The sequence below is a fragment of the Equus asinus genome, chromosome 20 (assembly GCF_041296235.1).
Source record: "Equus asinus isolate D_3611 breed Donkey chromosome 20, EquAss-T2T_v2, whole genome shotgun sequence".
NCBI lineage: Eukaryota > Metazoa > Chordata > Mammalia > Perissodactyla > Equidae > Equus > Equus asinus.
The window spans coordinates 73533937-73549397 of record NC_091809.1 but is presented as its reverse complement, the minus strand read 5'-3'; the positions used below and the strand labels follow the sequence as shown (position 1 = coordinate 73549397).

Here is a 15461-nt window from a genome sequence, read left to right as displayed (position 1 = left end):
AAAATCAGATTTGGCTTTTCCTACCACAGAAACTCTCCAACCTCTATTTCTACATCATTCAACATGGCAAGGCTAACAGAAAATCAAGGTCAAATGAGGAAACTCAGCAAATGGTTTTTATCTGGCTTCACTGACCACCAACTGGCGAACACCATAAGGAACACTGTACAGAAGATAAATACCAGGATAAAAGTACATTTTTGACCATGGGCCCAGGTTCTCGTAAAAGAAGCAGGCCTGAGATTTATAGGAAATGATTTGGGAATGAATTCAAAGTGCTGAAGAATCTCAAAACTGTTTTGCCATTTAACAACAACCAAAAAAAAATCCCCATGCTTTAAAAAATTTTAATGGTAGCTTTCTTTTTCTCCTGCACCTGCACTCTATTTAATGATTTTACCCATAACCTGCCTGTTGTCGTTATTCTAGGGAAGACCCAGTACCCAAAAGATCTGTATGGGATATGCAGGTCACAGCGAATTATTGGCGCTCAACAAATATATAACAGTGATAGAATAAACGGAGGTTCCAATGAGCTGGAACACATAAGTTATCTCAAACGAGCTTATTTTTGGATGACTTTCTACTGATGAGAAAAATTCCCTTAACTAAAAGCTAATATTTTTAACTGCTTCAATTCCCTTCCTTTAAGGAGCTCTTAATACGTTATTAATATAACACAACATTAATCATAAAACATATGATAACCTATTTTTAAAAATCAAATCCAAGAATGCCAGACAGGTGGCTTATGAAGAGAGTATAAGCCCAAGAGAGCGCCTCACTTCCGTCTTCCCGGGAGAAAAGGATAAATAATTGACTGGGATCTAACCTAGCGGAAGGAGGTGCTCCCAGGACGTAAGAAATTGTCTTGAGGCAGAGAATAAGAAAGAATGCAGGAGAGGAAAGGGGGAACTTTAAAGATTGTAGGTGTGTGATATTTTTTTCCTTCGAATTAGCGAAAAGGAGAAAGAGGGGAAAGATGGAATCTATATTGGTTTTCTTGAGGTTTAGGAGCAAGAAAGTAAAGCGAAAAGGAAAATAGGCAGGATGAAGGACTTTCAGAGCTGGAAGTTACCATACAAGCATTTAGTCCAGGGATCTGCAACTCTATCTGGAGCTAAACCCAAAAGAACTCTTACACAGAACAAAAGCAGAAAGAAGAAAAGCTGCCGTGCCAGAAGGGACAGAACGGGGCAGAGGCGGGCAGAACCCCCATCACGCGCACGCAGCCCTCTCTCCATCTTAAGAGTTGTTTGAAAACCACTGACCAATTTTGACGTCTCATTTTACAGAGGAAGAAACAGACCCAGAGACGAAAGTGACCAGCTCACGGTCACAGCACAGAACCCGCCTGTCATGTCTCTACACAACTCGCCACTTCCCGGTTTGCCACTAGAGGGAGGCAAGGAGCGCGTACACGTTCCGCGGAATCAGCAGGATGAGCGGCGGCGGTGGAAGACATGCGGCGAAGAAGGCGGCGGCGCGGGCCCTCGGCCCGGACTCTTCCCCGTGCGGCCACCAGGGAGCGCGCCCGGCCCGCCGCTGGCGGCTGTGCTTGATGGTGGGAGAGGAAGCCACAGCGCGCCAGTCGCCTTGGAAACGGTGGGCGCGGCGGCAGCGGCGGCTGAGTGGGTGGACCTGGCCAGCGAGCCCGACAGGAGTGCTACCTGCGAGCCCACTGCCGTGTATCCGCACCTGAAAGCCGTCGAGGGGAGGTCGCGACACTGGCTGGCCTCCTCGCTCGGCCCCTGACTCCTTCCACTCTGACGAGACTTGACGAGCATCTCTGCCCCACCCCCACCAGCCCTGGGGCTTGGTCTGCCCCAATGGGCCTGGGGTCGCGTCCTCCTGGAGTCCTCCTCTGGGCTCTGTTCCTGGGCCGTTAGGTACCGCTGGGAGGGGTGAGCCTATGAGAACCTTTTGATCTGGTCAGAATATTAACCCATCTCTCTTTCCTCCTTGCAGTAGAACCCCTGGATTCGTTGTTTTGTTTTGTCTTTCTAGATCTTCTGCTCCTGGAGGACAGGATCTGAATTTGGTTCAGGTTTGTAACCTCCGTGGTGCCCTCACAGTCTCTAGCACCCAGTAAATACTCAGTAAAGCAACAATGCCTTCCATTTGTATGGGGCTTTACCACTTGAAAATTTTCCCAAAGCATTTGAGCCTCATTAATAACCCCGACAGGAGATAGGAAAGATGGAAGAGAAACTGAGGGTCAGAGAGATTTATAGACTTGTTCAAGGTTATTCTCAATACCATCTCAGAGCCCCTCCCACAGCCGGGACTTCCTAAGCGCTCCTGTGTTGTCGATGGTCTTTCATCCCCACCCTCTCAATCCATAGATTGGTTTCAGCCGCTTGTCCTGGATGCCGCAACATCCCTTTAACCAGGACACTTGGTTTCTTTCTTTTATTAGTTTGTTAGATTTGTATAGTACCTTGTTCGTTTTCTCCGCCCCCCCCGCCCCTCCCCCCCTTCTTACTCCGTAATTAATTCTTCGCTGGGCAGAGAGAGTTGAGGAAGTGTTTGGAAGGTGGGAGGTGTCCCATTTAAGAAACAATAAAGGAAAGATTTCTGTGACCGCAGAGAAGGAAAATAATAAGACTGGATATTTATGAGAGTGTGTGATAATTGCTCATGGATTTCCTTACCGACACCCTTAAGACCCCACCCCAGTTGATCTTCTTTATATTCACCAATGCTCTTTGAAAACAGAGAGAAACCTTTTCGTTCTCCACCGACAGAGTATGAAAGTACTGCATGTGTTTCCATTGTCCTCACAATATTATTTTCATGATTATCTTTCTTTTTTTTTTTCTTTTTTGATATTTCTAAAATTGAAGGACAGCAGGAGTTGGGAAAAAATGTAGTTCTGGTTGCTGGAGAAGTTAGTGTAATATGCTGCATTTTAAACTATTTGTTATTAGCAATTCTGGATCAGAAGATAGACGAGTTTTTAAGCTAAGAGTCCAATACAGTTTGGGAATTGTGGTTCAAAAATGTGCCACTGACCGAAGGATTTGTATTGGTAAAGAAAATACATGCTAATGTAACGCACATCATCAATCATGCAAGTGAAAGTTGAAAATGCCGTTCATGCAGATATTTTTAAATACCTTGATTTGAATATATGATTGGTTAACATATCTCCAAACTGGCTGTATTTTATATTTTAAAGCTGTTTTGGGCTGTATATATATAACCTATACAAAAAGAGGTCTAAATTTTTTAAGCTAACTTTTAGGTGATAGCACTACTAAAAAGCTTTAAATGAATTCTGGGTGTTTTTTTTTTAACATATGCTGGAAATCATTTCTAGAACATTTAAAAATTGTGTTAAAAATGTGTTCTAGCAGAAGTGAGAATTTGAAAGTGATTTTATTTTCTAAAATTAGGGTATATACAACATTATGAGCAAATAAATATGACCATGGATAAAGAAAGTGAGCAGGCATTATTTGCAAATCAATTATTTAAATCAGACATTTATTGAACATCTAGTTTGTGCCCCTGGGAGAGGCTTGCCTATGAGCCAACATCTGTTTTTGAATTCCCAAAGGTGAGGGTTTATTGAAGTGGTTAGTTGCTATTCAGTATTAAAGGAGTTATATTTTGTTGAAGATGAGTGCTGTGAACGTTTTCAAATATATAGTGCAGTTAACACTAAAGATGTGTTCCTTTTAAGTTAGATTGCTCTTTAACAAAGGCTTTTGGAAGTACTGCATTATTGTTGTTAATATTATTATTGTTAGACTTACACAAGTAAGTTAATGGCAGAGCCGGGACTAGACTTCAAGACTTCCAACACTCGTATAAAGATCTTTTAACTAAATCATGCCCTCAACCCCTGATGGAATCTTACTCAGAACTTTGGTCTTACTAATGCTATTAAATAAATATCTTCCATTTTAGTCTACGATTTATATAAAACATTAGCTAACAAATGTCAGGGTCCATTCCAAATGTCCAGAAAGGTCTTAGGGCAGAACTGCCATCCCTCCCAGCCTCCACAAAATTATGAAAGGAATCGTTAAGAGATTTCTACACATTCATGGCCCCACAAAGTCATGAAAAAAGGTCATTAGGAGCTTTCTAGATTTTGAGCCAGGATCCTGAGACTGCGCTGGAAGGGACGCACTCTGTTTCTTGGGTAATTTTGCAGAATCAAGTAAAGCATTATGGGATAACAGTACATTTGAAGAAGATGGCTATTATATATCCATTTTTACTAAACACACTTCTTACTTTTCACTGAGAAGCATTTGGGGAATATTCTTTGAAACATTTTCTGACAGAAGGTGATTATGGAATAGACGCTGAAAAGGCTGGAGACCTGAGTCTTTCAAACCCAGCCTCCTCACCTGCCCTCACTTGGTGACGTATGTTATTGAACGCCCGAACGGTGTTGGGAGAGGAAAAACAGGCGGGCACAAAAGGTCACAGTGTGGGCGAAGAGCTCTATAGCATTCATTATCTGCACGATTTTGCTAAAGTCTTTTAAAGTTGCTCATTATTTTTTAAAGTTCTGCTGGAGTATGCTTCTATCTTCATATCAGTCTAAGTAGCGATGTTGCCTCTTCTATGTTTTATAACCAAAGGCCAGGTAAAGTGCCACTCACAGATCAGGCACTCAACAGATGTTTGCAGTTATTGACAAACAAATTAGGTGTCCATTTGTTAGGAATTATTCCAAGTGAAACCTCCCTGGACAATAATTGCATTACTTTGTGAATATTTTTTTCTAGTATTCTCACCCTTTACTGAGATAGAAATCCACTAGGTGGTCAGAAACCGTATCTTCTTGTAAACGTTTATGAAAATCCCCATTGTTTGTAGGATATTATCAAATGCAAAAGTACATTTTGAGGTAATGTCATTAGCTTATTACAAAAATGCAACTATTAAGCAGGCAGTCAACTAGCTTACTAATTTTCTGGAAAGTGTGTGAAACAATCTTAATATATTTTTTGCATAAATCATTTGTGCTTAATGGATCCACATTTTCACTCATATTTTATTAAATTCCTTTGCTATGAGCTGCAGTTAGGTAACTGATTATACATTAGACAGAGAGTTGAAAACATAAGAGCCAGGTAACTGAGATAATTGAGTGAGGTGAGGTCATTTTTCCTCCAGTACCAGATGGGTACTGCAGGTGGGAACCATAACATTTGATCTCTTCCAGATGACTCAGGAAAAAAAATGAGAGATTAATGTTGACATTTGTTTTAACTTTTAAATAATTTTATAGTAAAAAATCAGTTAAATAGTAATTTTTTTGTTGTAAAATGAAACACTTGTCAGCATGCTTTTTGTGCAACACTCAGGTTAATTCTGAAATAGAAAATAATATAGAAATTCAACTCTGCATCTGAAACAAAAGAAAGCAATTTTTTTCTTAGCTGATAAGTTTCCGTGAACTGTGATGGTATAATGAGACATTTTGGTATGTAGCTTATGGCATTATTCTCAATAATTCCATATCTGAGAAGCTATTACCCTGTCTTAATATATTAAATCTTTTTATTGTGTCTCCTTTGTAGTTTTCAGTTGGAAAGTATTGTAGTATATTTTCATTCATTTATACTCAAATCTGTTAGAACATAGAGATGAGCACACTTGGCTAGAAAAGAAAAGTCTCAGACACAAAGACTGAGCCTCACTGGAGGTCTGGGTGTGTGAGCAGCGTGTCTACAGGGAAAAAGTGTGTTTTCATTTGAGAGTTTTTCTGCTGTGGATCTGAATGATCTGTGTAGACTGCGGATTCAGTGATCCACATCAGTGAAGAAGGTTGACAGTAGCACACCACATAGATTAGTCTTTCCACACAGCATCATACTTGGCAGCAGGCAGACATCCTCTGCTTTACAGCTACTTGAAATTTGAAGAAGCATGATCTGGAGCTATAACTAAAGGGACATGATACTTATTAAGCTTTTCCTATATGTCAGACACTATGCTAGGTGCCTTAAATATTAGCTTATTTAATCATTACAACAGCTTTTAGAATAAGATTCTTGTTCTCACTATAGAGATGAGGAAACTGAAGCTCAAAAAGATTAAGTAACCTGCTGAAGGTCACTTAGATAATAGGTCGTGGATCTAGGATTAAAACTCGTCTGCCTGATTTATTCATCCATCCATTCCTTTATTCATTTGACAAGGATTTATTGTGCATCTATTGTGCTAGGCTGGGAAATACAGTAACGCACAAGAACAACATTATCCCCACTCTCATGGAGTTTCCGGTCATTTTAACAAATAATTACAAAGGTTATGTTCTTTCTATCACACTCTAATACACTGAAGGATAGGCACTTTTATTTTTTTTAGATTAATGGAAATTAAAAGATAAAAATCTTTTAACGAAGACTATAATCTGAAAAGAACTTTAGTGCCCATACCAAATCCATGAAATAGTCCTGCTTACTATAAACATCTGTGAATAATGTATCTGATTTTCCCTTTTAAAAATATTTTTAATAATTTTTAATAGATACAAAAGCAATTAATAGCTGATAAACAGTTACTGCTAATAAAACATTATTATTATTATTTTGCATTTGTAAACCTCTTAACCATTTAAAAAACACTTTAATATGTGCTTCTATTTGCTCTTTATACCAAGTCTTGCCAAATCTAATTCTTTTGGATCCTAGTTTCTTGGTGCTCATAGAAAGTTGTGCTTTTGTTTTATCTTAATTTTTTAAAAAATTAACAGACATTTATTCAGCTTCTGCTATGTGCAGTGCACTCTGCACACTGTGGAGAAAGAAAATGAGTCAAATTGTTCAGCCCTTGAACTTAAAGAAGCTTGATAGGGGCAACAGATGTAGATGAAGAACATAAGGGAGTGAGTCTCTCAGAAGGTTTGGGTGGGGAAGTGCTGTACCTGGACTAAACACAGAACTCACCAGACTCAAGAAGCTAGTTGACTCATGATGTCCCAGCATGTGGTGGATGTTAGGTCAGGGGACATGGAAGCAGTCTGAATGGAAAAGCCAGTTTTAAATTAAGTTCCAGCAGTGCCTTATCTTGAGTAAACACAAGTAGAGGGGCAAAGACAGAAGTTATTTACTTTCCCTCTGTCTCTTTTCTAAACAGGTATATTTCTTACTAGCTATGCAACTCGATGGAAAACACGGCGAAAGCAAATAAAAAGGATGTGCAAAATGGGCCAATAAAAGAAGTCAAATTGCCTACCAGCGAAGTACTTCTAGAATATTAGTAAGCTTAGATTATGAAATCTGCAAGTTCCCATATGTAAATGGCAATCATTGTTAAGACTCATGTAACTCCAAATGGAAAATGATGTGCTCAAAATCTGTTAAGGAAGCTGGATGGGAGGTGGATTGGAGGCATGATTGTACTCTGTGCTATGCACATATTTTTAAAAGTTTTTGAAACTTTGACTATAGTCTAGTCCAAGTAGTAGCTATGAAACAGCATTCATTAATGTAGTTTTGGCTCCCTCCCTCTCTTCGTTGTATTATTGGTCACTCTCCCATATATACACAACAGCTTGCTGGCTGACCTCTGAAAATACAACATAGAATAGTTAGCATGCATTTATAGAAGAATTAAAAGAGGAAATTTCTCTTCTTTATTTAACTTTTCATTTCTAGATATTCCAATTTGCATTATGCCCAGATGGCTACAGATCAAAACTAAATGATTCAGAGAGAGAATTATTTTTAATAAGAATTTTGTTATGTCTCACTCTCAGGAGCAGAAACAAAGCTACAGGTGATACCTATTCTGTGTTTATGTTTATCCAACTAATGGAAAATAAGCCCCTTGAGAGCTTTTGAACCTCAAGTTTTGGCACAGAGTGGGTGTTTTAATGTATAATTCTTAGGGAGTGAATGAATGCACGTCAGTCTTTTCCGAAATTAGAGCATACTTCATTCATGCATTTCTTGAACAACTACTTGAATGTTTACCATGTACAAGGCAAGTGCTGCATACTGGAGGACAATAGTGAAGAGGACCACATGGTCCCTGCCCTGATGAAGCGTGGAAGATGGACATTAAACAATAACTCAAACTTTAAAAAAAAAATTACATAGCTATAATTAAGGTGCTATGGAAGAAAAGTATAGGATGCTGTGTAACCATATAACTAAAGGACTTGAGAGAGTCAGAGGAGTCAGGAAAAGCTTGTTTGAGGAAACGATGTTTGACCTGATCTCTGGAAGAGAAACAGTTGTTATGGAGACATAGAGTGGTGGAGAGAAAGGCTTATGGAAAAGATGCTGGTGGGGAGGAAGAGCTTATCACAGTCCAGGAACTGACAGAAGGCAGAATGAGGGAGAGAGGGCAAGAGCAGACTCTGGTGGGTTAGGCAAGGGTCAGAGCCCTGTGGAACACTTGGGATTTGGGAATAGGAAGCCATTTATTGGAGAGAGACAAGGTTGAAAGTGGGGAGCCTGTGATACTGGTGACTGGATCTTAGTTTAAGAGAATTCTTTTTAACAATATTCAGGGAAAATCCGTCTCCTTCTTGAGAGATTCCAAGTGCATTCATATGTTCTTTTTAGAAGGCAGTGAGTAAATGGATCAGAACACAAGAGAGGGACACCCATGGGAAGGGACTTTAAACAAAGTTCCCTTTTATTTTCTACTTGAGATAACATTAAGTAACTACCCGCATTCATTTCTCAACATAACTGAAAACTTCCTTCATCTCGTCCTAGGAGAAGCAGAGAAAAAGTCAGCCTCTGTAAATAGAACCTGGTCCCTAATTTGCTCCCACGGTTACAGTGATGACATCCAATTGCAGCTGTTTCTCTCTTCTGGGTCAACCAGAGGCTAGTCTTTCTCCCCTTTAACAGAGGTTTACAAAGAGGCAAACATTTAGGGGCTGGCCCCATGGCCGAGTGGTTAAGTTCTCGCGCTCCGCTGCAGGCGGCCCAGTGTTTCGTTGGTTCGAATCCTGGGCGCGGACATGGCACTGCTCATCAGACCACGTTGAGGCAGCGTCCCACATGCCACAACTAGAAGAACCCACAACGAAGAATACACAACTATGTACCGGGGGGGCTTTGGGGAGAAAAAGGAAAAAATAAAATCTTAAAAAAAAAAAAAAAAAGGCAAACATTTAAAAATTCTCATCATCTAGTGCAAGATATAAATTGAACATCCCATGCTTTTGTTCTCTTTCCTTTGTAAAAACTAAATAAATAATCTCATGGACTGAAATAGCCAAGGCCTTGCTGTACTGTGCTGTGCTAGTGGCACTTTACTCATTTCATGTGTTCCCAGGTGACAGAACTTTTGACCCATGACAAATAGCCAAGACAGCCCCCTCACTAGCTGAGGAAGGATTGTCCAAGGGTCCCCTGGCAGCGTCTTAAATTTCTCTTATACAGTCTCAGCTCCTAACAAAGAGTTGAGAGCACATAGTAGGCAGTAAATGACTTCTGAACCATTGCACTTTTTTTGAATCTGTCCAAAGAAAAAAAGGTCATGAACTTCTATAGTTGTTTGGAAGAGGTGAGACTGCCAATGTCAAATCTATAAAGCGGTCATCTCTGAGTAATGGTGTTTTTTATTTTCTCGTTTATATTTGTTTTTCTCCCAGTATTTACAGTGAGTTTGGATATAGATATATAAATAGACGTGGATATGGTTGTGGATAAAAATATATAGATATGGATTGAAAGTGTAGACTTTTTGAAAGTCAAATTTATTTGGAAGGGTGGTTTGGAGATTTGTGTTTTTATGTGGGTAAGGCATTGGGAATATTTAAGGTGGGGAAAAAATATGGAGGGTAATTTCTGCTTGACTTTCCCTCAACAAACTATATGCTCCTTGGAGACTGTATTTTACTCCTCTTTGTATCTCTAGTAACTTGCACAGCCCAGTGTATAGTACGAGCTCAGAGTTTTTTTGTTGAATAGATATTTTTGGATTTTGACTGAGACACATCATGAAAGCAAAAAGAAGATAGTATTTTTGCCAACAATTTAGGAAGTAAATTTTTTAAAGTACTACACTCAGTGATAAAATGCCTACTGTGAAACAGGCACTTTCTTACCCACTGGTAAATATAAATTGTTCAAATATTCTCAAAGCATTGACAGTAATAGCAATAACTGTAAAGCAGACGTGCACTTTGATCAGCTAATTCCATGTATATAGGAACTCTCTCCCAAGAAAATAAGGTCATGGACCTGTGTGGTTGTTTGTGAAAAGCTGAGATTGCCAATGCTAAATCTATAATGTGATCACCTCTAGGTAATAGTGGTTTTATTTTTTTCCCTTATACTTGTTTTCCCTCCCATTTCCTGTAATGAGTATGAATATAGATACCGAAATAGATGTGGATATGATTATGGGTTAAAGAAATAGATAAAAGTATAGATGTTTCGGAGAATTCAAATTTGTTTTCCTTCTCAGAATTTTCATTGAAATTGCATAGAGGGAGAAAGTTGACTCATTATTAGCATTTAAATAATACAAGGAGGGAAGGAGAAAGGTAACACATTGTATTACTAACAATTTCATATCATTGTGCTTTAAAATAGTGCTATATCCTTTTCAAACTACTTTAGTGTATAGTACCTCATTGGTTTATCATTGCACTTGCTTCAGCATGTAGTGTGGTAGGGCACTGAGTAGATGAAGGAGATATGGAAAGGGAAAAGTATATAAAGAACAGTGAAGCTTGAATTCCCACAGTGACTAATAGCATGGAGTTCTGAAGTTCAGCCTCATCTGCTTCCTGGTAAATCCATCTCTTTATGAGGCCTGAGGAGGTTCAAGTGAATTCCCAGGAGAGGCTAGGCTAGGTTAGACCTGGAACTACCATATGCTCCAGATGCGGGGCAGGGGGAGTGGGGCGGGGATGGAGGGGGAAGGGGGAGGAGGGGCAGGGTGATGAAGTTGCCAAAACCTTTAAGGCATCTCAGCATACCCCCTGAGGCCTGCTAATGTCACTCAGATCTTTCTGAACTGCTCACTGTAGAAGGAACAAAAGACAAAGGAACAAAAAGACAAAGCCCTAGGCTGTTTGCTCCTAACTGCTCTGAGGGGAGAGGTGGTAGGCTGAAGTGTAAGGTTGCCAGATACAGCAAATAAAAATATAGGATGCCCAATTTAATTTGAATTTCAGATAAACAACAAATAATTTTTTTTTAGTATAAGTTTGTCCCATGCAACATCTGGGGTTGGGGCTGGATGTAGTCTCCAGTCTGATCTTTGCATGATCAGTCATCACCAAGGTACACTGTCAGCTGAAGCTAGGGAGTCAGTCTGTTAACCAGCCTATCCAAAGACTGAGTCTCAACCAATGGAGACCATATACTAGAGATTCATTTGCCTGCTCCACCCATGCAGAAATTAGGATTACTGTATTCATAATTGCAGAAATTATATGAATAATTAGCACACATCTGCATAAACTCTTTTCAGATAATTTTCATTTATAATGTTTCTATTTTTCTCCTTAAAAATGGGAGGTAGAGAAGAGTCTCATTTAAAATTTTTGCACACCTAAACTTTAGATAAGAAGTAAAAGATGATTTATACTTACCTATAGCCTTATTTCTTACTATTATGTGGAGACCACCCTTTCTATAGCAGTCCCTTCCATTTACTGTTCTCCTCATACCCTGTTGTTTCCCCCATAATATTTATCACAAGGTGTAAAGAATAAGTCCGTGTGTTTACTTCTTTATTGTCTAGTAAAATGTAAGCTCTTTATGGGCAAGGATCATGAAAATTTTGTTCATCACTACGTACGGCCTAAAACAATGCCAGGCTCATAGCAGCTTATTAAATCTATGCTGTATGTGACTGCATGAAAGGGAGCACTGATCAATGTAAACTGCTGAATTTTGGAACTGAAAAGGAACCATAGAGCTCATCTCCTTCAATTCTCTTACTTATAGAAGAGCAAGCCAAGGCCTAAATGGGTTACGAGTCCTTAGGCAGTTAGTGGAAAAGCAGGCCTAAAATCCAACTTTCATAGTATCGAAACGGAGCTTTTTTACCACTAAAAGATTTGCTTGTTTTGTTTTTATGTTGCATTTTCTCATCATTTGGAAGAAGGAGGCTTATTTTTCTCTGTACTAAATAGACAGTGTCACAAATATGAATGATGTTTTGGGAGAAGGGCTGAGAATGTAAGATTCAAATTCAACTGAAATTTACTGTGCACTTTATGCTAGAAACATTCACATATGATTTCTTATTTTAATCCTTATAAAAATTTGTAGAGCTGGGTGCTGTTATCTCCATTGACAGCTTGGAAATTGAGGTTCAGAGCACTGATTTGCCTGAGGTCACGTAGGTAAGAAATGGCAGGGACAGGATTGAAACCCAGAGTTTCTCATTCTTTAACTACTCCTCTGTTCGCTATACCGCAGAAGTGCTATATTTTTGTTTTCTGGTTTGAGTTGAGGCAAGGGGGTTAAATGGAGCTATTTCCATTGCCTTATTTTGGTCTCAGATTTAAAGTTCTAAGATTTACTGGGTAATAGAGATGTAGAGATATACTTAACACTTCAATAGCTATCAAATGGCCTATACCAAAATCTTTCTGCACTTTTGTGTCTTTCTTTCATACCTAACAGATGCTCAACAAATGTCTGTTGGGTGTTAAAGAAATGTATTTGTGTCAGGAAGGAAACTTTTACTATACGTAGAAGAGATGATATACTAATGAACTTGAACCAATAGGTATGCCTAGTTATCTTACTGTTTCAAGAGGATGTGCTTGCCCTTATAAAGTCTGTTTTGTTTACCATTTTTGTCTGAATGTTTTTAGAATTCTAGAAAGCATGTTTTCTGTGTGCCCTTCCCTGGGTTCCCTTTAAACTGAACTATTTATAGATACTTAGAAAGTATAAAAATTGTGACTATGAAATAAAAATGGGGATTGATTTATAAAAAAAGGCTTAAAGTTGTCTCTTCAATATATATTTTAGTGAGTAAAATATACTCAGAAACACAAAATCAATTAAGAAAGTTCCTTATCCTGAAATGGGTTTTTATTGTATTTTTAATACTTTATTTCAATTCAAATAATTTAGTTTCATTTTTAAATTTTCTCTCATTAATTTCTCCTAAGATAAATAATTGTAACACATCTTAACTTTGTTTATTTTCAGCTGTCAGATAAAGGAAAGTGCAGTAGAACGATACATGGTTCAAATAAAGAAACTTAGGGAAAAGAACCAAAAGTATCATGAAAGAGTGAGTATTACATTTAAAGCTTATATCTAGTCATTAAACATTGGCAGAAATGCTTTTAAAAATTGTGAGGGCCGGCCCCATGGCCAAGTTGTAAAGTTCACGCTCTCTCCTTCGGCAGCCCAAGGTTTCACCGGTTTGGATCCTGGGCACGGACATGGCACGGCTCATGGCGCCATGCTGAGGCGGCGTCCCACATGCCACAACTGGAAAGACCCACAACTAAAATATACTCAACTATGTACTGGGGGGATTTGGGGAGAAAAAGCAGACAAAAAAAAGAAGATTGGCAACAGTTGTTAGCTCAAGTGCCAATCTAAAAAAAAAAATTGTGGATTATGATGAAATGTACTCCAGGAAATTATCTTCTTTAATGCTTGGAATTGATTAATTTATAGTCTAAGTTTTTTTGTACATGTGTGTCAAGAGGGTGCTGCTGTTCCTATTATATTAATTATAATGTCGAAGTCAGCTTCAAATTATGTTATTTAGATCAGGAGGACACTGAATCTTATGTTCAAAATTTTAAAGCTCTGAAACCACATTTATCTTTTAATTTCTTATTTAACCAAAGTATAAAACACTGGTTCTCTATTTTTAATTTCTGTATCTGTTTTCTTTTAGATTTTCAGATTATGCATATGTAAATAATATTTGAAAAGTATAATCTCAGTTGTTAAAATGACATTTAATGTTTCGGACAATATATTGTTTTTATAAAATCAGATTAAAATGAATATCAAAGGGGGTGGTGTATATGACTATCAGGACTAAAGACCAACAGAGATAAAGTCTGGAAGGAGTAAAGGATAATTAACACAATTTATCCCTTAAGGTTTTTTGAGGATGTTTCCTATTAAAACATTTATTTTAGGGACCAGCCTGGTGGTGCAGCGGTTAAATTCGCACATTCTGCTTCAGTGGCCCAGGGTTCACCAGTTCGGATCCCAGGTGTGCACATGGCACCACTCAGTAAACCATGCTGTGGCAGGCGTCCCACATATAAAGTAGAGGAAGATAGGTGCAGATGCTAGCTCAGGGCCAGTCTTCCTCAGCAAAAAGAGGAGGATTGGCAGCAGATGTTAGCTCAGAGCTAATCTTCCTCAAAAAAAAAAAACATTTATTTTATAAGGACCCTGAAAATTCCACACTTAACTGTTTTAATTGTCTTTTGTCTAAAAAGACTATATCTACAAATTTTAACAGAATCTAGGGTCAGAGACCTGAGTATGCATCCTGACTATTCAACTTACTGCTGTTGTTTTGGCCAAAACTGGTATGAGCTTCAATTTCTCTCTTCCCCCATCTTCCTCATGGGGCTACTTTGTTCATTCATTCAGCATATATTTATTGGGAAAGACAAGCCCTGGTGATGACATAACTGTGACCCTGACGTTGTCATGATTCTCAAGGACTAGTCACCTGTAATAAGGACTAAAACAGAAACTTGGGTCTATGCATGACAGTGGAAAAGGGACATTTGGCCTAGGTGCTTAGATGCAGGTTCCGCACGATGAGATCCAGAGCATGAAAGAGAAGTGAGCTGCCATCAAGGGACCAATGCACATCCCCCAGTGGTTAGCATTGGGACTCATAGGTCAGCTCTGGTTGTGGAAAGAGCAACAGTTCAGGACTAAGAATCACTTGCCCATTGCCCATCATTTGAAGCCAGAACCAAAGTTCTTGTTTCCATAAGGAATTAGCTCAAGAATAGGATCACCTAAATCTGCTCTTGGGGTCATTACTGAGCCCAGCAGTGAGGAGCATGGAGAGGCAAACTCTAGCTCCAATTGTATGTATCTATTTCTTTCCATTTATGCTGCTACTGCCACAATTTAAGCCGCCATTATCTCTTACCCATCCTTCTTCTAGCCAGTACATTTTCCATGGTGCCACCAGAATTACCCTTTGAATACTATAAATCTTTCAGTGCTTGAAACCCCGCAGTGGCTTCCTATTACACAGGAAATAAAATCCAATCCTTACTAAAGTCTTCAAGGCCCTGCAAATCTCACCTCCACTCACCTCTCCAACCTTGTCTCCAGCCACTCTACCTTTCACTTACCACTACTTCTTTTAAATCTTAGAAAACTCCATCTCTTTCCTGTTATTGAAGCTTTACCCAGGCTGTTGCCTCTTTCCGGAATGCTCTTCCCTTGGCTAGCTCCTTTTCATTCTCCTAATCTAAGCTGGAATGCTGTGTAAAAATATGTCTCCATTATTAAATTGAAAACTCTTTAGGCAGCAGCAATCAAATCTAG

The 15461-nt window shown here is 38.9% G+C and overlaps 1 protein-coding gene across 2 annotated transcripts in view; it reads left to right on the top strand.

The window, feature by feature from the left end:
- The first annotated feature begins 1550 nt into the window (after window positions 1–1550).
- Window positions 1551–15461, top strand: part of CCDC83 (coiled-coil domain containing 83) — a 48165-nt gene continuing 34254 nt past the window's right edge. The window contains exons 1-4 of one of the 2 annotated variants that reach the window (XM_070490478.1): window positions 1551–1889; window positions 1969–2047; window positions 7108–7230; window positions 13119–13203. In XM_070490478.1, coding sequence (XP_070346579.1) covers window positions 7136–7230; window positions 13119–13203 — 180 coding nt within the window. In that variant the 5' untranslated portion in view covers window positions 1551–1889; window positions 1969–2047; window positions 7108–7135. Of the gene's footprint in view, window positions 1905–1968; window positions 2048–7107; window positions 7231–13118; window positions 13204–13321; window positions 13460–15461 lie in introns of those variants that run through there. The other variant, XR_011495770.1, reaches the window with a different exon arrangement.